Source organism: Cervus canadensis, chromosome 28, assembly GCF_019320065.1.
Source record: "Cervus canadensis isolate Bull #8, Minnesota chromosome 28, ASM1932006v1, whole genome shotgun sequence".
NCBI classification, from domain to species: Eukaryota; Metazoa; Chordata; class Mammalia; order Artiodactyla; family Cervidae; genus Cervus; species Cervus canadensis.
The window spans coordinates 20,472,285-20,494,998 of record NC_057413.1 but is presented as its reverse complement, the minus strand read 5'-3'; the positions used below and the strand labels follow the sequence as shown (position 1 = coordinate 20,494,998).

General features: G+C 45.7%; 1 protein-coding gene across 16 annotated transcripts in view; it reads left to right on the top strand.

The window, feature by feature from the left end:
• The window catches only part of LOC122429686 (BOLA class I histocompatibility antigen, alpha chain BL3-7-like), a 199,148-nt gene that overhangs the window by 145,350 nt on the left and 31,084 nt on the right, over positions 1-22,714 (top strand). Inside the window, exons 1-8 of one of the 16 annotated variants that reach the window (XM_043450245.1) lie at positions 3,943-4,116; positions 4,429-4,698; positions 4,897-5,172; positions 6,086-6,361; positions 6,461-6,565; positions 6,994-7,026; positions 7,166-7,213; positions 7,377-7,683. The exons of 5 other annotated variants lie outside the window; for them this stretch is intronic. In XM_043450245.1, the coding sequence (XP_043306180.1) occupies positions 4,044-4,116; positions 4,429-4,698; positions 4,897-5,172; positions 6,086-6,361; positions 6,461-6,565; positions 6,994-7,026; positions 7,166-7,213; positions 7,377-7,381 (1,086 nt within the window). In that variant the 5' untranslated portion in view covers positions 3,943-4,043 and the 3' untranslated portion in view covers positions 7,382-7,683. Of the gene's footprint in view, positions 1-3,942; positions 4,117-4,428; positions 4,699-4,896; positions 5,173-6,085; positions 6,433-6,460; positions 6,566-6,993; positions 7,027-7,165; positions 7,303-7,376; positions 7,684-22,714 lie in introns of those variants that run through there. 10 more of the 16 variants (XR_006266104.1, XM_043450234.1, XR_006266102.1 and 7 more) reach the window with 10 other exon arrangements.

Genomic DNA, 22,714 nt, shown 5'->3' with positions numbered 1-22,714 from the left:
AGTGATGGGCAATGTTGAACACTTACGACCTTAGGGTGATAAACCATGGTTTGGCTAATGTCGGAACACTCTATCTGTTAAAATACACATTAAAGAATATTTCAGAGCATGCTGTATTTTAAAGCTGTATCTAAGACCTGCACAGACAAATCCAAGACTTCAATATTAAGATTATTTTAATGTGCATCAACCTATGAGTCACACAGTATCTTTCAGAGGAAAGAGATGAGATTAATTAACATTCTAGATATGCATTGACCAGTATGATAGGTAGTAGCCACATATTGCTATTTAAATTAAAAAAAAATAAAAGTGCTCAGCACAACAGACACTTTAACGTGTAAATAGCCTCATGTAGCTACTGGCTACCTGACTGGACAGCACAGACATAGAACAATTCTTTCACCACAGAATGTTCCCTTGGAATGGACTGCTCTTCATGATTTGTTGGCCTCAAGTCAGGTGCATTAGACCACGTGAGATGAAAGGGCCAATAATATTTTTCTTAGACACTATGTCAGATTTCTGTCTGGAATATGAATACATATTAAGCTGGTGTGTAACAAAATCAAACTAGGTTATGAGTGGGTCTGGCACCTTCAGGTACAAACTGTCCCCAGTTCCAAAGGGGAAACACCTGTCCCCCCCACCTCCCTTCCCAGACTGAGGATACTCTCTGGCATCACTTTCTAGGGGGTGAGTTCTCTCCTGGAGCAGCCCAGGGGCAGGGCCCTCAGTTAAGTTTGGGGAGGCAGGGAGTCCAGATCAGGAAAAAGCATTTTCCAAAATGAAGAGGAGGCAAAGGCAGGGATCAGTTGAGAGACACCCTGGTTCATTCAGAACAGCAGTTCTCAGAGTGTGGTCTGTGGAACCCTTGATGTCACTGAGACCCTTTCATGAGATCCCTGAGGTGAAAACTACTTTCATAGCATCACTCAGATATTATTTGACTTGTCACTATGTTGACATTTGCTTTGATGTATCACTTAGCAGTAACGGACTATGGTAGCAAACTGCACTAGTAATTATTTTCACCAAACCTTTCTTGTAGAAAAAAAGAAAACCAATAATCAGGTTTGCTTTAAAATATCCAGAATGACACATTAAAAATTCTTATCTGTCCTTAATAAACCAAAATGGAAAAAATATGAAAAAGAATATATATATACACATGTATAAGTGAATCACTTTGCTACTGCACAAGTTAACATTATAAATCAAATATCATTCAATAAAATAAATTTTTGTAAATAAAAATTCTTATGTTTCCTAATCAACATTCTTAAATACAGATTTTAAAAGTATCATCTGTGATGACATGGAAAGTGTACTTCGAGCACTTCTACTACATTTCAAAGTCGTATGGCCCAAGAAAAAATTCTGTGTGAGTTGAACTACCCTCTTTTTCATTGAAAACAACTGTTCATGAAAGAATGAATGAGCAGAAAGATCTGTATAATTTAGTGAAACAATGTATTACTTTGTAAAAAATATTGTATTAGTACAAGAGATGTTCAATGAGCAGAATAGGCTGATGGATTTTAATGTAACAGAATAGAAAATAGTCAGTGATATTGTTTCAGGTCGACGGCAGAAAAAAATCTTTGAGAAACTACAATTTGTATAGGTTTACTTCTGTATCCAAGATGAACATCCACAATTATCTGAAAAGATTATTCCTACATATGTGAGGGCTTTTTCACTTTCACAGACTACCATCAAAGTAACAGATTCAATGCAGATGCAAACCTGAAAATCCAGTGATCTTCTAGTGAAAGAGACAGGAAAGATACTTGGAAAAAATGTAAAAAGCTCTATGCTTCTCACTACCCTTTTTATTCTGGGAAATAGTTATTCATATTAAACACATGGGTTATTAATATTATAGCCAGCCTTTAGGACTTCCCTGGTGGCTCAAAAGGTAAAGCGTCTGCCTACAATGTGGGAGACCCGCGTTCGACCCCTGGGTTGGTAAGATCCTCTGGAAGGGAGGTGGGAGGGGGGATCGGGATGGGGAATACATGTAAATCCATGGCTGATTCATGTCAATGTATGACAAAACCCACTACTATATTAGCCTCCAACTAATGAAAAAAGATGAAAAAAAAAAAAAGATCCTCTGGAAAAGGAAATGGCAACCCACTCCAGTACTCTTGCCTGGAAAATTCCATGGACAGAGGAGCCTTGTAGGCTACAGTCCATGAGGTCGCATAGAGTTGGACAAGACTGAGCAACTAAACTTTCTTTCTATTAATATTATTCTAAATAAAGAAACAATAATCTTTAAAGTGTATTATTCGTAGTATGGAAAATATGCATAGAAGTGGTCACATAATACTACCCTTAGGGTCCTCACTAATTTGTAAGATTGTGTAGATATTTTAAACAAAATCTCAAACAGCCCCAGAGCTAGGACTCAGGGAGACAGGGGGACAAAGAGCTCTCGGAGGGGAGTTCAGTTCAGTTCAGTTGCTCAGTCATGTCCAACTCTTTGTGACCCCATGGACTGCAGCATGCCAGGCCTCCCTGTCCATCACCATCTCCTGGAGCTTGCTCAGACTCATGTCCGTCGAGTCAATGATGTCATCCAACCTTCTTATCCTCTGTCATCCCCTTCTCCTCCTGCCTTCAATCTTGCCCAGCATAGGGGTCTTCTTCAATGAGTCAGTTCTTCACATCAGGTGGCCAAAGTATTGGAGCTTCAGCTTCAGCATCAGCCCTTCCAATGAACACCCAGGACTGATTTCCTTTCAGATTTCCTGGTTTGATCTCCCTAAAGTCCAAGGGACTCTCAAGAGTCTTCTCCAACACCACAGTTCAAAAGCATCAATTCTTCAGTGCCCAGCTTTCTTTACAGTCCATCTCTCACATCCATACATGACTACTGGAAAAAACAGCTTTGACTAGATGGACCTTTGTTGGCAAAGTAATGTCTCTGCTTTTTAATATATTGTTTATGTTGGTTGTAGCTTTTCTTCCAGGTAGCAAGCATCGTTTCATTTCATGGCTGCAGTCACCATCTGCATGATTTTGGAGCCCCCAAAAATAAAGTCTGCCACTATTTCCATTGTTTCCCCATTTATTTGCCATGAAGTGATGGGACCAGATGCCATGATCTTAGTTTTCTGAGTGTTGAGCTTTAAGCCAACGTTTTCACTCTTCTCTTTCACTTTCATCAAGAGGCTCTTCAGCTCCTCTTAGCTTTCTGCCATAAGGGTGGTGTCATCTGCCTATCTGAGATTATCAATATTTCTACTGGAAATCTTGATTCCAGCTTGTGCTTCATCCAGCCCAGCATTTCATATGATGTACTCTGCATGTAAGATAATGAGCAGGGTGACAATATACAACCTTGACGAACTCCTTTCCCAATTTGTAACCAGTCTGTTGTTCCATGTCCAGTTCTAACTGTAGCTTCTTGACCTGCACACAGTTATCTCAAGAAGGCAGGTCAGGTGGTCTAGTATTCCCATCTCTTTAAGAATTTTCCACTGTTTGTTTTGATCCACACAAAGGCTTTGGCACAGTCCATAAAGCAGAGATGTTTCCTCTCTTGCTTTTTCCATGATCCAGGGGATGTTGGCACTTTGATCTCTGGCTCCTCTGGCTTTTCTAAATCCAGCTTGAACATCTGAAACTTCACGGTTCAACTCCTGTTGAAGCCTGGTTTGGAGAATTTTGAGCATTACTTTGCTAACCTGTGAGATGAGTGCAATTATGCGGTAGTTTGAACATCCTTCCTAGCAGGAGGGGAGGGATCGGGGCAAAGTCCCAGGTCCCTGGAGCGCAAGCCGCTCAGGATCTCAGGCTCAAGGGCGGATTCAGGGGTGGGACGCTCCCTGTTGGGGATTCCCTGTCTCCCCGAGTTTCACTTTCTCTCTCACAACCTGTGTTTAGCCCTGCTGCCTGGACACTCGTGAGGCGGCCCCAGTTCTCACTGCCACTGGGTGCCCGGTTTCTAGAAAAACCGATCAGCGTCTCCGCGGATCCCGGTTATAAAGTCTCCACCGACCCCCCAGACTGCTTCTTCCCAGACCCAGAGGATGCGAGTCTTGGGGCCGGGAACGCTTCTCCTGCTCCTTTCGGGGATCCTGGTCCTGACCGAGACCCTGGCTGGTGAGTGCGGGGTCGGGAGGGAACGACCTCTGCGGGGAGGGTCGAGGGGACCGCCCGGGAGTCTTGGGGGCAGTAACCCAGGGACTGAGCGACCCCGACGCCCCTGCCCAGACCCGCCCCTCCCCGGGTCCCGGCCTGTCCCTTCTTGCTTCCCGACCCCTCCTTTCTACCTCTTTCGAAGATCGGGCCTGTTTTCGACCTCTTCCATCTCACTGGCCCTACGCCCCCACGCCCTCCCGGCCTCATGATCTCGGGCCCGGGATCCGCGCCGGGAGGAGGGTCGGGTCGAATCTCACCCCTTCCCGCCCCCAGGCTCCCACTCCCTGAGGTATTTCTACACCGCCGTGTCCCGGCCCGGCCTCGGGGAGCCCCGCTTCATCTCTGTCGGCTACGTGGACGACACGCAGTTCGTGCGGTTCGACAGCGACGCCCCGGATCCGAGGATGGAGCCGCGGGCGCGGTGGGTGGAGCAGGAGGGGCCGGAGTATTGGGATGAGGAGACGCGAGTCTCCAAAGACAAAGCACAGATTTTCCGAGAGGGCCTGAACACCCTGCGCGGCTACTACAACCAGAGCGAGGCCGGTGAGTGACGTGGGCCCGGGTCCAGGTCACGACCCCCACCCCCAGGGACCGGCGGGGTCGCCCCGAGTCTGCGGGTCCTAGGGTCACCCCAACACTGCGGAACACACCCGCACCCCGACCCGGGAGGAGCCGGCGGGGCTTGACCCGGTTTCATTTTCAGTTTGGGTTTAATCACCGCGTGTGGTCGGGGCGAGTCAGGGTCTCACACCCTCCAGCGGATGTCGGGCTGCGACGTGGGGCCGGACGGGCGTCTCCTCCGCGGGTACAGGCAGGACGCCTACGACGGCAGAGATTACATCGCCCTGAACGAGGACCTGCGCTCCTGGACCGCGGCGGACACGGCGGCTCAGATCACCAAGCGCAAGTGGGAGGCGGCAGACGTTGCGGAGAGCCGCAGGAACTACGTGGAGAGCGAGTGCGTGGAGTGGCTCCACAGACACCTGCAGAACGGGAAGGACACGCTGCTGCGCGCAGGTACGAGGGGCGCGGGGCCTCCCTGATCTCCCCGCGGGCTGGAGCTGGCTTCCCACGACAGAAGAAAGTGGGGTCCCTGTGGGAACAGCGCCCCAGGTTCTTGTCAGGAGAGGGAGGAATCTGCCCAGGTTTGATATTATGTACACGAGAGTCACCCAGTGGCCCTACTGCTCTGAAGGACAATTAAGGAATCCAGTGTCTTTGAAGAAGAAGCAGGAAACAAACCATCCCTGAAATAGCGGATCATCGGTGCCCTTTGACCCTGGCCACCATTTTGTGATCCATGAGTTTCTCTCTCAAAGCCTGTTCTCACTGGAGAGCATTTTAGGAGGCCTGACTCCAGCTTTTCTGAGTCACTTCAGCCTCCACCAGACTCAGGACCTTTAGACTGTATTCTCCCCGTAACATTTTTAGAGCGCCTATCCTAGTCTGTCATCCTAGAAATTTCCAAGGACTAATACAGATCATCCCTGATCTCTGATTTGAGGCTGTTATCTAGCTCTTGTGCTGATTTTTTCAAAACCATGGTCCTGAATGTTCTGTAACTCAGAGGGTAAAAAAGTTCGTAATAGTCTGGGAATCTGATGTACAGCCTGGTGACTATAGTTAATAATAATCCTGTATTGTATACTTTAAAATTGATGTTAATCATTCTCATCATCCTTGTCAAAGACGGCGCACATAAGGCAAGTTGAGAAACACATTAATTACCTTCACAGTGTACATATATATATATATATATATCAAAGCAACATGTAGTACACTTTAAATGTGTACAGTTTTTGTTAAGTATGCATCAGTAAAGCTGGGGGAAAAAAATCACTGTTCTGTCCTTTCTCAGGATGGTCACATGACGCTGCTTCAGTGACCTGTGGAGGTAACACAAACTTTGAATTTTCTGATTCTTCCTCAGACCCTCCAAAGGCACATGTGACCTATCACCCCATCTCTGACCGTGAGGTCACCCTGAGGTGCTGGGCTCTGGGCTTCTACCCTGAGGAGATCTCACTGACCTGGCAGCACAATGGGGAGGACCAGACCCAGGACATGGAGCTTGTGGAGACTAGGCCTTCAGGGGATGGAACCTTCCAGAAGTGGGCGGCCCTGGTGGTGCCTTCTGGAGAGGAGCAGAGATACACGTGCCATGTGCAGCACAAGGGGCTTCAGGAGCACCTCACACTAAGATGGGGTAAGGAGGGAGATGTGACTGAAGCTTCCTCTCAGACAAAGCAGGAGCCCTTCAGGACTCAGTTCAGCAAGGTCAGGACCCCTTCCCTTTCCTCCACAGAACCTCCTCAGACCTCCTTCCTCACCATGGGCATCATTGTTGGCCTGGGTCTTCTCGTGGTGGCTGTGGTGGCTGGAGCTGTGATCTGGAGGAAGAAGCGCTCAGGTAGGGAAGGGAGGGAGGGATCTGAGTTTTCTTGTCTCACTGGGGGTTTCAAGCCCAGGTAGACGTTTACCTGCCTGGTTACTGGAAAGTACCCTCCACACATGTGTGGAGTCTGGAGCTGATGTTAACATTTTTCTTTTCTAAAGCACGTGTGAAAATGAAAGAGAAATTTTTCACCTTCCTAATTCCAGTTAGGGACCAGATTTCCAGTACATGAAGGTCAGAGGGAGGTCCTTGCTGAGGACAGACCTCCAGGAGGGCAGATGGCCCAGTCCTTACACGTCTCCCTTCTCTGTGTTCCTGATCCTATCATGAGTTTTGACCACAGTTCCAGAAAGTTCTCTGGGGTTCAGGACTAAAGAAGTACCTTTAGGATCTCATGACTCAGCCTTCTCCCTGGCCTCTCACATGCTATTTTCTTCTCACAGGTGAAAGAGGACGGATCTACACCCAGGCTTCAAGTAAGTATGGAGGGGGTGATTCCTGAGACCCTTGTGAGGGTGCAGACAGGAGGCCATGGGGGACTCACCCTCCTCAAAGTGCCTTCTCTAGTTTCTCTCCTGTCGGTTCTGACCACGTCCCGGTTTTGTTCCCCTCCAGGCAGTGACAGTGCCCAGAGCTCTGATGTGTCTCTCACAGTTCCTAAAGGTGAGACCCTGGAGGGTCTAGATTGGAAGGGAGATTGGGGCAGAAGGGACACACTGGGTGACAGGGATCTTTGAGTGGGACATGCGAGCATGTGGGGGGCTGTGGAGAATGTGAGTGCTTACATGATTGACCTGAACTGGTTCCTGATTCTTTTCTCTCACAGTGTGAGACAGCTGCCTTGTGGGGACTGAGTGATGCTCGGTCCTGCTTTGTGACGTAGATCCCCAGATCCCTCTTTCTGCAGCTGCATCTGAATGTGTCTGTGCTCCTATTAGCATAATGTGAGGAGGTGGGGAGACCGGTCACCGCTCAATCGGGCCCCCTCCCCACCCTGACCTGTGTTCTCCTCCCTCATCCACTGTCCTGTTCCTGCAGAGACGGGCCTGGGCCATCTCCATTGCTGTCAGCTTCGTATGCACTGAGTAATGTTGTCTTATTTCCTTATTGAAGATAAAATCCATATATATGAATTTGTTTTTTGTAATTGGTGCCATGAAGGGGGATTTCATAATAAAGGTGAGGATTCCTAAAGTTTGAAAGAGGAAATAAATTGAAACACCGAGAACCTTCCAGAACCATTCACATGTTTGCTCTGCTGAGTCAGCTGCAGGAGGGACAGGTGGAGGCTGTGAGGAGCTGAGTGTGGACAGGGCCTGTGCCCAGTCTGATCAGTGCCTGGAGGGCATGCATGCACTGCCCATGCACTGCCCGTGGTCACTCCTGGACTGGGTCCTCTTCTCCATTCCATTGTCCTTGTCCCTTCAGTAAATGCTTGTCCCACCAAAGACTTGTGATCATGGACTCAGAAGTCACCTGGGCCTTGTATCTCCAGCACCATGGGCAGGGTGCGTTCTTCAGTGGTTAGCCTAGGATCAGGCCTTGGTTCAATACTTAGCTCCTGTCATTTTTGAATGTGTTTATATTTTGCTTATTTAGTTATTGCTATTATTGTTGTTGGTGTAATGACTGTTCTATTTCATGTGTAGAGTTCTGGTCCCATTCTTCTCTGGGTGACCCCATCTCTAACAGCAGCAGGGGTCACTTTGCCTGTGATTATCCCCACAAGTCCAGGGGATCCATGCACACAGGATCTCAGCAGTGTAAAGAGAGAAATTTTAGAGGCATCCAGTTCTTGCCCTCTTAGAGATTTTGCTGGATTCTTCCTTCCAACTTTTCTCCATCTTTTTAAAGGAACCACATCCTGGAACTTACAAAGAGGAGGGACCCAATCGTTTCATATCTTGACTTAATTCTTGCTGGACTTCTCTCTTCTCTGCAGTCTTCTGCCTCTTCTGCCCTCTTCTGCCCTTACATCTACTAAGGCTACTGTCGGCTCCCATCTCAACTCATGGATTTAGAAAGCAGTGTCTAATAAAATCACAGCAGGTTGAATATAGGAGCTGGAAGTGAAGGATCTTCCTTTCTGAAGAGACAAAGAGCCTTGTGTGTGGTGTGCAGGCTGATTGGTGTGGGAGGGAAGGCAGATCAGCCTTTGTGAGTAAAATATAGGCAGCATTGAGGTCAATGCTGTCGGGAGTCGCCGGGATGCACCCAGTCCTTGACAAGGTCATGGGACGAGAGAGGAACCTGCAAGGCAGCTCTTTCTCACATGGGGCTGCCCCGGGGGCCCAATATGTCCCCTCCGGAGCCACCGGGATGAGAAAGGAACCTGCAAGGCAGCTCTTCCCCTCGAGGTTGTCCCGGGGACAAAGTCACGGGATGAGAAAGGAATCTGCAAGGCAACTCTTACCCTCGAGGTTGTCCCAGGGGCCTGGTATATCCCTTTCTTCCTTCTGTCTTACTGTTGTTGGGCTTTCCATTAATTTTTGGAAATGATAATATATAGTAATAAGGCCTTGCTGGAAAAGTCCAAGCCTTTTTGGAAATGCTCAAGATTGCTCTGGCTCAGGACACAACCATAAACATCAAGTCATAGAAGAAAAGGCCACAGGTATAGTTTGGCTGCTTGCTTAAAAGATTATAATGTTCTAGAATAGAAAAGAGTAGAGGTGTTTAGATTTAGAAGTAGATATACTGCTTTAGTTTACTTGCTCCTTGGTTGAAAGGGTTTTCTCTATTGCTATTTCCTTGCTGCTATTTGTTCATTGTTTCCCTTTCTTTAAACAACATGGGATATTATGGGTATTTTTGTAAAATTAGAAAATGGGGTATATAGAATTTTAATAGAAGATTTATATTAACCAGTTTTACTGCCATTATCTTACTATTAATAGAGGTGTTTTGCTGCTTTAGAGGTGTTTTTGCTGTTTAATAGTTAATCGTTGTAAATTGAGATTTTGTGGTTTCAGGTAAAGAAAAATATCAGGTTTTTCTCATGGTACTATTTTCAGACATGTCAAACATGTTATTGTGACCGTTCCCATGTATTGTTTTATTGTCCAAAGAATTTACACTATGCCTGAGATTTGTGGAACATTGTTTTTGTTAGAGTGAAAATGTTAGGCCATTGAGGCAAGAAGACTATGTACGGGACATTTAAGTATAAACCCTGTAATCGGAAACATTCTAGATGAATGCTTAGGGGCAAAACCTGGGGAAAAAAATATTGACGGAAGCACAAACCAATATCTGATGTAATGTGTGGTGACTTAAGGGGGAGGTAACATTCATTCTATAAAAACTGAGCTATCCTAAAAATAAAAAAAAGCTACCTCTTCTACTCAACGTCTGTGTGTGTGTGTCTGTCTTCTTCCTCACCGACGCCACTCATCCCTTGGATACTCCTGGTCCTGCCGGGGCTGGACCTCGGCACAATGCCAAAGGATGTTGTGCTGTAACTGCCAAGAGACAGCATGTGGCCTGAGGTCACATTAATAAAGACACTGTTTCTAGAATAGGGAAGTGCTTTACTGACCATTCATTGAACTGATATTTGTTGTGTGATGGAGACATGACACACTATTTTTTAATTTAGGAGAACTCAATAAACTAACAACAGACAAACCTTGTCCGCCATGTGAGGTGTGTTCTAGGGAGAAGGGGCAGAGCATGTGCTATCAGCCTAGTAAGTGAGGGACTGTTGCCCTTACAGGTTGGTAAGTGTTCTGAGGAAGGTGACCCGGGGTATAAGTGTGTGGGGAAGGGAAGGTGGCTGTGTTACTAGTGTGGACAGTGGGCCTCATTGAAAAGGTGACCTTTAAGTAAAGATGTGAAGAACATGAAGGAATGTCCACAAGGACGTCTAGGGGAGGTTCTCTCCAGGCAGAGGAGACTCCAGTGCAGATGCACGAGGGCAGAAGGGTGTTCAAGGGAGAGCCAGGAGGCAGCTGTGACTGAAGGAAAAGGAATTACGATGAGATCCCATGTCCGGCCAGATCCTGTGTGCCTCCAGCATAATAGAAGGGTGTTGATTTTATCTCAGTAAGCTATGGAGTTATAGGATGATGTGAACAGAGGAGGACCTGGTGTGACTGCTCTCTAGAAGCATCAGTCAGGCTGCTGTGCAGAGTCAGGAGGTGAAGGGCGAGGGAGGCGTAGAGGAGCCTGTAGGAAGCAGCGCAGGGTGCAGGGTGGGGATGCTGGTGCTTGCCTGGGGTGTGAGCAGGGAAGATGATGGAGAGTGAGTGGATTCTTGATCTATTCTGAAAATGCATTTTACAGCATTTCCCAGTGGATTAAATCTGAGTTATGAGAAAGGGTGAAGGAGTACCACAAAATTTGAGATTTGCAAGTAAGCATGTGGGGCACCTACAGTGGAAATGAGGGGACTCTGGAAGGAGCATATTTGAGAAGGCATCACCATCAGCATTTGGTTTAGGAAAGTGGCAACTGAATTAGGTTTACTAGTCTAGGGTTCAGGTGAGATGACTTGAGAAATAGATGGAATTGGTGACACCATATAAATGATGTTTAAAGCCTTGAGAACAGATGAGGTGACAGATGAGGGGAGAATTGGCTACCAGAAGCAGAAGGGCGAGGACTGAATCCTGAATCCCCCGAGCTATGGGAACTGATCAGGCCACACACCTGAGCAGATGGCACCATTCTGACACCAGGTCTAGATGGCACGTGGAAAGGGGTCCTGAAGGACATGAAGGAATGTCCACCTGCACTCCCCTTAGAGACAGAAGGTCTGGAATAGACTTACAGCACGGTTGGTGCTGATCTTCAGATCACACATTTCAGAGCAAGAACACAGGTCTGGATTCCCACCTGGCTGTGCACCAGCCTCCCCTGTATGGCTTGTTCATAATAGATTCCCAGACTCTGTACCCTACATTCTAGATGGTGGATCTGGGGAGAGGCCTGAGTATTTTGTAACAATCTCTACAAGCAGTCCTGAGCAGACTGGGATCCACTGATGTTAAAGATCAGAGAATGATTAAGGCAGGGAGGGGTCTTAAACACACATTTAAATGTTTATTTCCTGAGAGGAAAGTAATAAAACATTTGGTACGAGTTACATGTAGTTTCTGCCGTGTGCTATCGCCAGCCTGAAAATTTAGGAAGTGATTATCATCTCACCATAAAGAGTCTCTGAGTTGCTAAGGGAGTAGATCTAAATTTTCTCCACACATGCAGAAGAGGTAATGAGTGACATGATTCAGTTGTCAGACAAAGCTATGGTGGTGATTATTTTGCAGTACAGAAGTGTGTCAAATCAACAATTGTACACCATAAACTGACTCAATATTGTATATCAATCATAATAAAGCAGAAGGAAAAGTCTTTGAATCCTTGCTCTCTGAGATTCTGCTACATGGTATTCTTAGGTAATTCCGGGTGGGGGAAAAAATATTTCAAATTGTTCTAAATGGAACAGAGAGAGGCACACTTGTGGTTTAGGGTTTATTTCAGGGAAAACCGTTGACCAGCCCTGAGGCACAGCCGGGAACAGAATCCTCACCCCACCCGGGTCGGGTCCCGCACAGGAACCCCTTCCCCTCAGGTGAGCACAGACACCACTCTTCACAGCACCGTCAGCCCTGATGCTGGACAACGGACCCCGTGACTAGACCTGCTCTCTGCTGCTCTGACGCCTGGACGACACACGGCCGCCTCTGCCACGCGTGCCATGTGTGCCTAAAGCATCCGGTGCGGTTCCCGTCTCTCTGTGGCGCCATGTCCTAAGTAAGAGTCCAGCATGTGGTCACCTGCCTGGTGGGGCCTCAGCCTCTTTCTACCTGCAGGAATATTGAGGAAGCAAGGTTTTCTGTCTAATGGAGGAAGGTGTCTGCCTTCTACCAATATCATCAAGTGTGAAATTCCCCTCATTTGGGAAGAGGGTACAGATTCTGGGGTTGGAGAAGGAGAGTGAGGGAGTGGAAAAGAATGACAAATTTCAATTTTTTGAGCAGTGAACTAGATCAGAACTTGGTCTGCTACATTGTAACCAGTCATGTTGGATGAATGACTCACTGATGTCTTTCAACTTCTTCTGTGACGTTCCCTTATGAGGGCCAGTTCCTGTCCACTCTAGTTTATACTCTCAGATAAGCGGAGTGCACTTCTGAGTGATGAAATGATTGCTCAAAACGTCCTCCAGCTGCCGTTGTCTCTTTCCAGGCTTATATACTGACATGTTACTGCATGTTAACCTTTATAAGTTAGGCAATGCCAAAGAAAGGCAATGCCAAAGAACGTTCAAACTACTGCACAATAGCACCCATCTCACATGCTAGCAAAGTAATGCTCAAAATTCTCCAAGCTAGGCTTCAACAGTATGAGAACCTAGAACTTCCAGATGTACAAGCTGGATTTAGAAAAGGCAGACGAACCAGAGATCAAAGTGCCAACATCTGTTAGATCATAGAAAAAGCAACAGAGTTCCAGAAAAACATCTACTTCAGCTTTATCGACTACACCAAAGCCTTTGACTGTGTGGATCACAATGAACTGTGGAAAATTCCTCAAGAGATGGGAATACCAGAACACCTTACCTGCCTCCTGAGAAACCCATATGCAGGTCAAGAGGCAACAATCAGAACCGGACATGGAACAACAGACTGGTTCCAAATTGGGAAAAGAGTATGTCAAGGCTATATATTGTCACCCTACTCTTTTAACGTATATGCAGAGTGAATAGTGAAAGTGAAAGTGGCTCAGTCATGTCTGACTCTCTGCGACCCCATGGACTGTCCATGGAATTCTCTAGGCCAGAATACTGGAGTGGGTAGCCTTTCCCTTCTCCAGGGGAATCTGCCAACCCAGGAATTGGACCCAGGTCTCCTGCATTACAGGCAGATTCTTTACCAGCTGAGCCAAAAGGGAAGCCCAAGAATACTGGAGTAGGTAGCCTATCCCTTCTCCAGTGGATCTTCCCGACCCAGGAATCAAACTGGGGTCTCCTGCATTGCAGATGGATTCTTTACTAACTGAGCTATCAGGGAAGCCCTATATGCAGAGTACGTCATGCAAGATGCTGGGCTGGATGAAGCACAAGCTGGAATCAAGATTGCAGGAAGAAATATCAATAACCACAAATATGCAGATGACACCACCCTTATGGCAGAAAGCAAAGAGGAACTGAGGAGCTTCTTGATGAAAGTGAAAGAGGAGAGTGAAAAGTTTGGCTTAAAGCTCAACATCCAGAAAACTAAGATCATGGCATCCCATTCCATCATTTCATGGGAAATAAATGAGAAAACAATGGAAACAGTGGCAGACTTTATTTTTTGGGCTTCAAAATCACTGCAGATGGTGACTGCAGCCATGAAATTGAAAGATGCTTGCTGCCTGGAAGAAAAGCTATGGCCAACCTAGACAGCGTATTCAAAACCAGAGACTGCCTTGCCAACAAAGGTTCATCTAGTCAAAGCTATGGTTTTTCTAGTAGTCATATAGTGATGTGAGAGTTGGACCATAAAGAAGGCTGAGCACCAGAGAATTGATGCTCTTGAACAGTGGTGTTGGAGAAGACTCTTGAGAGTCCCTTGGACTGCAAGGAGATCAAACCAGTTCATCCTAAAGGAAATCAGTCCTGAATATTCATTGGAAGGACTGATTATGCAGCTGAAGCTCCAATACTCTGGCCACCTGATGTGAAGAACTGACTCACTGGAAAAGATTCTGATGCTGGGCAAGATCGAAGGCAGGAGGAGAAGGGGATGACAGAGGATTAGAAGGTTGCATGGCATCACCGACTCGATGGATATGAGTTTGAGCAAGCTCTGGGAGTTGGTGTTGGACAGGGATGCCTGCTGTGCTGCAGTCCATGGGTTGCAAAGAGTTGGATATGACTCAGCGACTGAACTGAACTTTTGTATTTCTTTGTATGTACATTTTTATGGGGAAAGTATCTATAAAATTGATTGATTTACATGCAACCCACACAAAAGTCTTTTAAGTACTAGTTTAGACACCAAGCTATAGTCTCTAGTCCATGAGGTCTAATAATCCAACAGTCTTAGCAGATCCAATGACATGATAAAAATGCTCATCTTTTTCTTGGCAATTACCAGTCTGGGTCAAGGTCGTTTACTTGCTTATGCTCACTGTCAATGTCTATATTTTTCTTATTGTGAACTGATGACAAGCATGTCACAAACCAGCACTGGCTCACAGAAGAGATAAAGTATCACTGGTTTAGGTGGACTTGTATTCTGACAGCTACCCTGGTGCCAGAAAAATAGCAGGATTGAAAAAAAATAGGCCTTGGAGATTCCACTTTTAGTAACATGGTTGGCCGGTTTTAAGGCTTACTTGTCCAGTGAAAGCAAATAAAAATAATAGATTAAGTGTAAAAAGTTTCCATAAGCAGAATACCAAGAGAATCAATGTTTAGGCCAAAACATAAACGGAGGCAATATTTCAGAGGGAGAAGTCAAGACCATAGCCTTGACTATACAGACCTTTGTTGGCAGAGTGATGTCTCTACTTTTCAACACACTGTCTAAGATTGTCACAGCTTTCCTGACAAGAAGCAATTGTATTCTGATTTTATGGATGCAGTCATTCTCTGCAGTGATTTTTGAGCCCGAGAAGAGGAAATCTTTCTGTGGAAAGCTCTTAAAAAGATGGGAGTACCAGACCACCTTATCTGTCTCCTGAGAAACCTGTATGCGGGTCAAGAAGCAAGAATTAGAACGCTGTATAGAAGAACAGAGTGACTCAAGATTGAGAAAGTATGACAAGGTTACCACAGAGCTTACCACAGTTTGTTATGATCCACAGTCAAAGGCTTTAGTGTAGTCGATGAAACAGAGGTAGATGTTTTTCTGAAATTCCCTTGTTTTCTCTGTGATCCAGTGAATGTTGACGATTTGATGTCTGGTTCCTCTGCCTTTTCTAAACCCAGCTTGGACATCTGGAACTTCTTGGTTCGCATTATTCTGAGGCTTAGGCATGCAAGATTTTAAACATGACCTTACTAGCGTGAGTTGTTGTTCAGTTGTTCAGTCCGACTCTTTGTGAGTTGTCTGACTCTTTTCGACCCCGTGGATTGCAGCACAATAGGCTTGCCTGTCCTTCACCATCTCCCGGAGCTTGGGCAAACTCATATCCATTGAGTCAGTGATGCCATCCAACCATCTCATCCTCTGTCGTCCCCTTCTCCTCCTGACTTCAATGTTACCCAGAATTGGGGTCTTTTCTAATGAGTCGGCTCTTTGCATCAGGTGGCCAAAGTATTGGAGCTTCAGCTTCAGCATCAGTCCTTCCAGTGAATAATCAGGATTGATTTCCTTTAGGATTGACTGGTTTGATCTCCTTACAGTCCAAGAGACTCTCAAGAGTCTTCTCCAACACCACAGTTCGAAAGCATCAATTCTTTGACACTCAGCATTCTTCATGGTCCAACTTTCACATCCCTATATGATAACTGGATAAACCATAGCTTTGACTAGATGGACCTTTGTTGGCAAAGTAATGTCTCTGCTTTTTAATATGCTCTCTAGGTTGGTCATAACTTTTCCTCAAAGGAGTAGGCATCTTTTAATTTCATGGCTGCAGTCACCATCTGCAGTGATTTTGGAGCCCAAGAAAATAAAGTCTGTCACTGTGTCTATTGTTTCCCCATCTATTTGTCATGAAGTGATGGGACCACATGCCATGATTTAGTTTTTTGAATGTTGAGTTTTAAATCAGCTTTTTAAGTCTTCTTTCACCTTCATCACGAGGTTCTTTAGTTTCTCTTCACGTTCTGCCATAAGGGTGGTGTCATCTGCATATCTGAGGTTATTGATATTTCTCCCTGCAATCTTGATTCCAGCTTGTGCTTCATCCAGCCTGGAATTTCACATGATATACTCTGCATATAAGTTAAATAAGCAGGATGACAATATACAGCCATGATGGACTCCTTTCTTGATTTGGAATCAGTCTGATGTTCCATGTCCAGTTCTAATATTGCTTTTTGGATTGCATACAGGTTTTGCAGGAGGCAAGTAAGGTGGTCTGGTATTCCCATCTCTTTGAGAATTTTCCACAGTTTGTTGTGGTCCACACAGTCAAAGGCTTTAGTGTTGTCAATGAAGCAGAAGTACATGTTTATGTGAAATTCTCTTGCTCTTTCTATGGTCCAATGGATGTTGGTACTTTGACCTCTGGTTCCTCTGCCTTTTCTAAATCCAGCCTGAGCATCTGCATGGGAGATGAGTGCAACTGTCTGATGGTTTGAACATTCTTTAGTACTCCCCTTCTTGGGAACTGGGATGACAATTGACCTCTCCCAGTCCTGTGGCCACAGCTGGGTCTTCCAGATTTGCTGATATATTGACTGCAACACTTTGAGAGCATCATCTTTTAGGGTTATGAATAGCTCTACTGGAATTCCATTGCATCCACTAGCTTTATTGAAAGCAGTGCTTCGTAAGGCCTGCTTGACTTCACACTCCAGAATGTCTGGCTCTGGGTGTCTGACCACATCATCATGGATATCCAGCTCTTTTTCTTACAGTTCTTCCATGTATTCTTTCCATCTCTTTTTTTATCTCTTCTGCTTACACTAGGTCTCAGCCATTTCTCTCTTATTGTGCCCACCTTTGGGGAAAATGTTCCCTTGATATTTCCGATTCTTCTGAAGAGATCTCTAGTCTTTCCCCTTCTGTTGTTTTCCTCTATTTTTAAGCATTGTTCATTGAAGAAGGCCTTCTTGTCTCTCCTTGTTATTCTTCGGAACTCTGCATTTAGTTGGGTGCAACTTTCCCTTTTTCCCTTGCTTTTCACTTCTTTCTTCAACTATTTGTAAAGAATCCTCAGATAACCATTTGCCTTCTTGCTTTTTTTTTTTTCCCTTGGGATGGTTTTGTTCACTGCTCCTGTACAGTATTACAGACCTCTGTCCCTAGTTCTTCAGGCTCACTGTTTACTAGATCTATTCCCTTGAATCTATTCATCATCTCCACTGCATATTTGTAGGGGATTTGATTTAAGTCATATCGGACTGGCCTAGTGGTTTTCCCACTTTCTTTGACTTGCGCCTGAATTTTGCTATAAGAAGCTGATTATCTGAACCACAATTATCGGACTGGCCTAGTGGTTTTCCCACTTACTTTGGCTTAAGCCTGAATTTTGCTATAAGAAGCTGATTACCTGAGCCACAGTTAGCTCCAGGTCTTGTTTTTGCTGACTGTATACAGCTTCTCCATCTTCAACTACAAAGAACATAATCAATTTGATTTCAGTACTGACCATTTGGTGATGTCCACGTGTAAAGTCGTCTCTTGTGTTGTTGAAAAGAAAGGTCTTTGCTATGATCAGTGCATTCTCTTGGTAGAATTCAGTTAGCCTTTGCCCTGGTTCACTTTGTACTCCAAGGCCAAACCTGCCTGTTACTCCAGGTGACCCTTGACTTCCTACTTTTGCATTCCAATCCCCAATGATGAATACATTTTTTTTTCTTTTGGTGTTAGTTCTAGGAGGTCTTCTAAGTCTTTATAGAACTGAACAACACCAGCTTCTTCAGCATCAACAGTAGGGGCATACACTTGGATTACCATGATGTTGAATGGCTTGCCTTGGAAACAAACCGAGATCATTGGGTCATTTTTAGGTTGCTCCCAATTACTACATTTCAGACTCCTTTGTTGATAATGAGAATTACTCCATTACTTCTATGGGATTCTTGCCCACAGTAGTAGATATAACGGTCATTTGATTTAAATTTGCCCATTCCCATCCATCTAAGTTCACTGCTTCTTAAGATGTTTATGTTTATTCTTACCATCTCCTGCTTGACCGTGTCCAATATACCTTGATTCATAAACCTGATATTCCAGGTTCCCATGCAATACTGTTCTTTGCAGCATCAGATTTTATTTTCATCCCCTGACACATCCACAACTGAGCATATTTTTGCTTTGGCCCAGCCGCTTCATTCTTTCTGGGGCTGTTAGTAGTTTTCCGCTCTTCCCCTGTAGTATATTGGACACCTTCCAACCTGGGGGACTCATCTTTTGTTGTCCTACCTTTTTGTCTTTTAATACAGTTCATGAGGTTCTCATGGCAAGTATCCTGGGGGTGGTTTGCCGTTCCCTCCTCCAGTGGATCACGTTCTGTCAGAACTCTCCACAGTGACCCATCTGTCTTGGGTGGCCCCACACAGCATGACTCATAGCTTCACTTCAAGCCCCTTTGCCACAAGTGCTCACGTTAAATGAAGCACTGATGCCTGAACCACCATGGAACCTAAGACCACGTTCATGGTTTGGGAGCAACCAGGGAAAGCAGGGAAGGAGGAAAAGTTTCTTCCCTTGAAGATCAAAATTCAAAAATTTACATCTGCTCCATCGTATAAGCCAGAAATTAACCATGAGGACAAGCAGCCTCAGAGAGATTGGAGAATGAGTATATTGTAAATCTGGGTGACTTTGTCTAGGAAAAAAACTCTATTATTATGGGAGATGAAGGATTTTTTCCTATATTTAAATATTAAAAATCAGCAGTGGAGAATCATTATCAAAAATATCTTAAACTGAATTAGATTTGTATTTTAAAAATAGAATATAGTCTCAGAATATATTACTAATTGATAACAAAGTTGTAGATAGAATGTATGGGAAATACCACCCAATAAAATGGACTCTCTCTCTAGAACACTGTCTAAACTGTAACATTTACCTTGTCCAGGGAGGGAATGTGGAAAGATTTTGGATGGGATGGAGGAGGAAATTTACTTTTCACTGTAACTCTTTATGTCATATGAACTTTTTAGACTTCATGCATATATGAGTCAGTTGAAGAAAACCCCACACTGATTTGTTAATCATTTGTTATGTGGTTACTATATGTCAGGCTGTGTACTGGGTCCTAGTGAGTGACACACCAAGGGATTCACAGCGGGGTGGAAGGACCTGTAAATGCAAGATAGTCTATAAATAGTTGTTGGGAAACAGCTTCCAGGAGGGAGGGAACCGATGGAGAACCTACTGTGTGTCAGGAGCGGCGCCCCCTGCTGGGGACATGAAGAAAACTGGGGTCTATGCTATGGTGACCTAAACCTCTCACCCTGATGAGGGGCAGTGCCAGTCCATGACTTCCCTGGACCCCTGATAATCTGTGTTGTCCTTGTGTGGGAAGTGAGTTAGGACCACGAAGGAGATGAAGAGGCAGGAGGCTGGGGTCCTGGGCTCTTAGGACTCAAAACAGAAGAGTATTCTTCGAGGCTTCAAAGTGTGGCAGGTGTGTGCTGCCTGGAGAGGACGGGTACCCTTCTTGGTGTCCTTGAGTGTAGGTCTAGGGAGGCAGAAGGTCATTTTCCCGTGTCTGGAAAATGTTAGGGGGACCCCTGGCGCAGACTCATGCCTGGTCTCCCTGTCACCCTTGTGGCCTCCAGGCTCCCCTCCAGGTCCTGTCCTTTGATCTCCAGGAACCACCTTCATAGCCGCCAGCTGGGCAGGTCTTTTTCCCCAGCTCTTGGGCCAGTCTTTCTGACACAGTGGTCCTGCTGTTTTAGCAAATAAATGGACAATGTCCCAGTACCCCTGACTGTGAGCTGAGGATGGGCTCTCCCTTCCTTGAGTCTCCCTGACCCATCGCCTCCCCCAGCATCGTGTTTGGGGGTGTGTGGAGTGGGACTGAGGTGGGGGTATTTATCTGGAAGAGAGGAATTCCTTTAATCTCCTGCATTCTCTCCTTTTCTCTTTTCCCTTCTTCCACCTGTACTTGAGTCACACCATACTTGTAAGGATGTGAGAGTTGGACTATAAAGAAAGCTAAGTGCTGAAGAATTGATGTTTTTGAACTGTGGTGTTGGAGAAGACTCTGGAGAGTCCCTTGGATAGCAAGGAGATTCAACCAGTCAATCCTAAAGGAAATCAGTCCTGAATATTCACTGGAAGGACTGATGTTGAAGCTGAAACTCCAATACTTTGGCCACCTGATGCAAAGATTGACTCATCTGAAAAGACCCTGAGGCTGGGAAAGATTTAAGGCGGGAGGAGAAGGGGACAACAGAGGATGAGATGGTTGGATGGCATCACCGACTCAATGGATAAGAGTTTAAGTAAACTCTGGGAGGGGGTGATGGACTGGGAGGCCAGGCTTGCTGCAGTCCATGGGGTTGCAAACAGTTGGACACGGCTAAGCGACTGAACTGAATTGAACTGAACTGATACATGCAATTTCACTAAAATACCGAAAACATAAGTTTAGCTTACCAGCAAAATACAGAGCTGACACCCGTGTGTTTATCATCCGGGTGGAAAACAGAGCCTCTCCCAGCGCCCAGGCCGGAAGCCCCTGTGTCCCTCCCCACACAGACCCCGCCTCCCTGTGCTCTCCTCCCCTCAGTGACCCTCCCCCACCCTCTCCTCTCGGGTTCCTCCCCTCCACACCCGAGGCCTCCATCCCATAAGGTCATGTTTCCTGCCTCTCCGCACTTCTCCAGGAGCCTCCCCACCTTTACAGGCACTTTGGGATCTTCCTCCCCTCTTCTACCGCATCCTAGGAATGGAGGCTCCAGAGCTGATTCCCTGGAGGGAGAGTCCATAAGGCTGGCAGTAGCCAGAAGCAGTGATGGTACTTGGCCTTCAAGGTCCCATCGCTTGGTAATGAGGACACCCATATGTAAGTGGGCTCCACCCTGGGCCTGGCACTACAGCCCTGATATTTGATCCTCTCTGAGGCCAAAGTCCTTGGTTATTTAATAGGGAGAGAAGTGTCCATGTCAGCGTGTATTTTGGGTGACAGTTCAGGCGTTGAATTTGACACTGATGGACACCAGCTTGTGTGCACAGCACTGACCCGCCGCTGGGAGCCTGAGGAGAGCCTGGGCAGGTCTCTGGGAAGGAGGTCAGAAGGGAGCGCAGGTGTCCAGGCATCAGCCCTGTGGCCACACGGGGGCACGACCACTCTTCCCTCTCCAGTTCTGCACAGGGAAGGCAGAGGGTGCATTGTGGTCTGAGTCAGACAGAGATGGCTGCCCTGGTCCAGTGGAGGGGGTGAAGGTGCTTTCTGAGCAGCTCTGGGGTCAGGCTCGAGGGTACAGCAAGGATTAGAGGAGAGGAGAGCTCTGGAGCCCTCCCTGTGTCTCAGGTTTCCATCTTTTCTCTCCATGTCTCCTCTCTGAAGCTCATTGATGAAAACATCCTGGAACGCTGATAATCGCTTCTTCCATTTCCTGTTCGTTTCCAGTTGATATTAAAATGTGCTTTCATTTTAGCATAGTTTGAGATTTACCAAAAAGTAGCAAAGTTAGTAGAGAGTTACTATATATCCCACGCTGTGGGAGGACTTTTTATACCACCATCATACATGCCTCACAGCTGATGACCAATATTGATAGTGTTACTAACCTCCAGAATTTATTTGGACTTCATTAGTTTTCCTATAACCTGACCCAGGATCCTCTCAAAGACACATATTAAGTCTGGAAATCACATCTCCTTCAGGCTCCTCTGGCTGAGACAGTCACACAGACTTCTCTTGTTTTTATGACTTTGATGTTTTGGGGAGTACTGCTCAGAGACATAGTAGAACATCTTTCGATTTGACTGGGGCAAACGGTTTTGGGGAAGAGGATCACAGAGATGAGTGACATTCTCCACTCACCAAGGGTATACACTGTCCACCCGAATATCACTAATAAGTTCACTTCATTACCTGGCTAAGGTACATTTCCCAGGTTTCTTTGTGAACTTCTATTTTTACTTCCCCACTTTCACCCTGTAATCTTTAGAAGAAAATCACTGTGGGCAACCCACACTTAAGGGGCGCTTTGATATACACACTGGTGTGCAGTGGTTTGTGCAAATATGTTTTCAAATGAGTTGGAGAAATACTAGATTGATCAGTAGACAGGATGGAGAGTTTCTGTGTAGCTTTGTTAGAAATTGCTGACTCTCATTTCTCGTGGTTGCGCTGCTTCCTATTCCTGCCCCAGTGAGTGAGGGTTTCTGCTGCTCTACGTCCTTCTGCTGCTCCAACCTTGGCATCACCAGTTCTTGGACTGTAGATGTTCCATCAGGTGTGATGCACATTACTGTCTTTGTAATTTACCTTTCCCAACAACATAAGATGTTTAGCATCTTTTCATATACATTTCCATTGTTATATCTTCTAGAAGAAGTGTCTGTTCAGACTTTGTTTTTAAATTGTTATTTT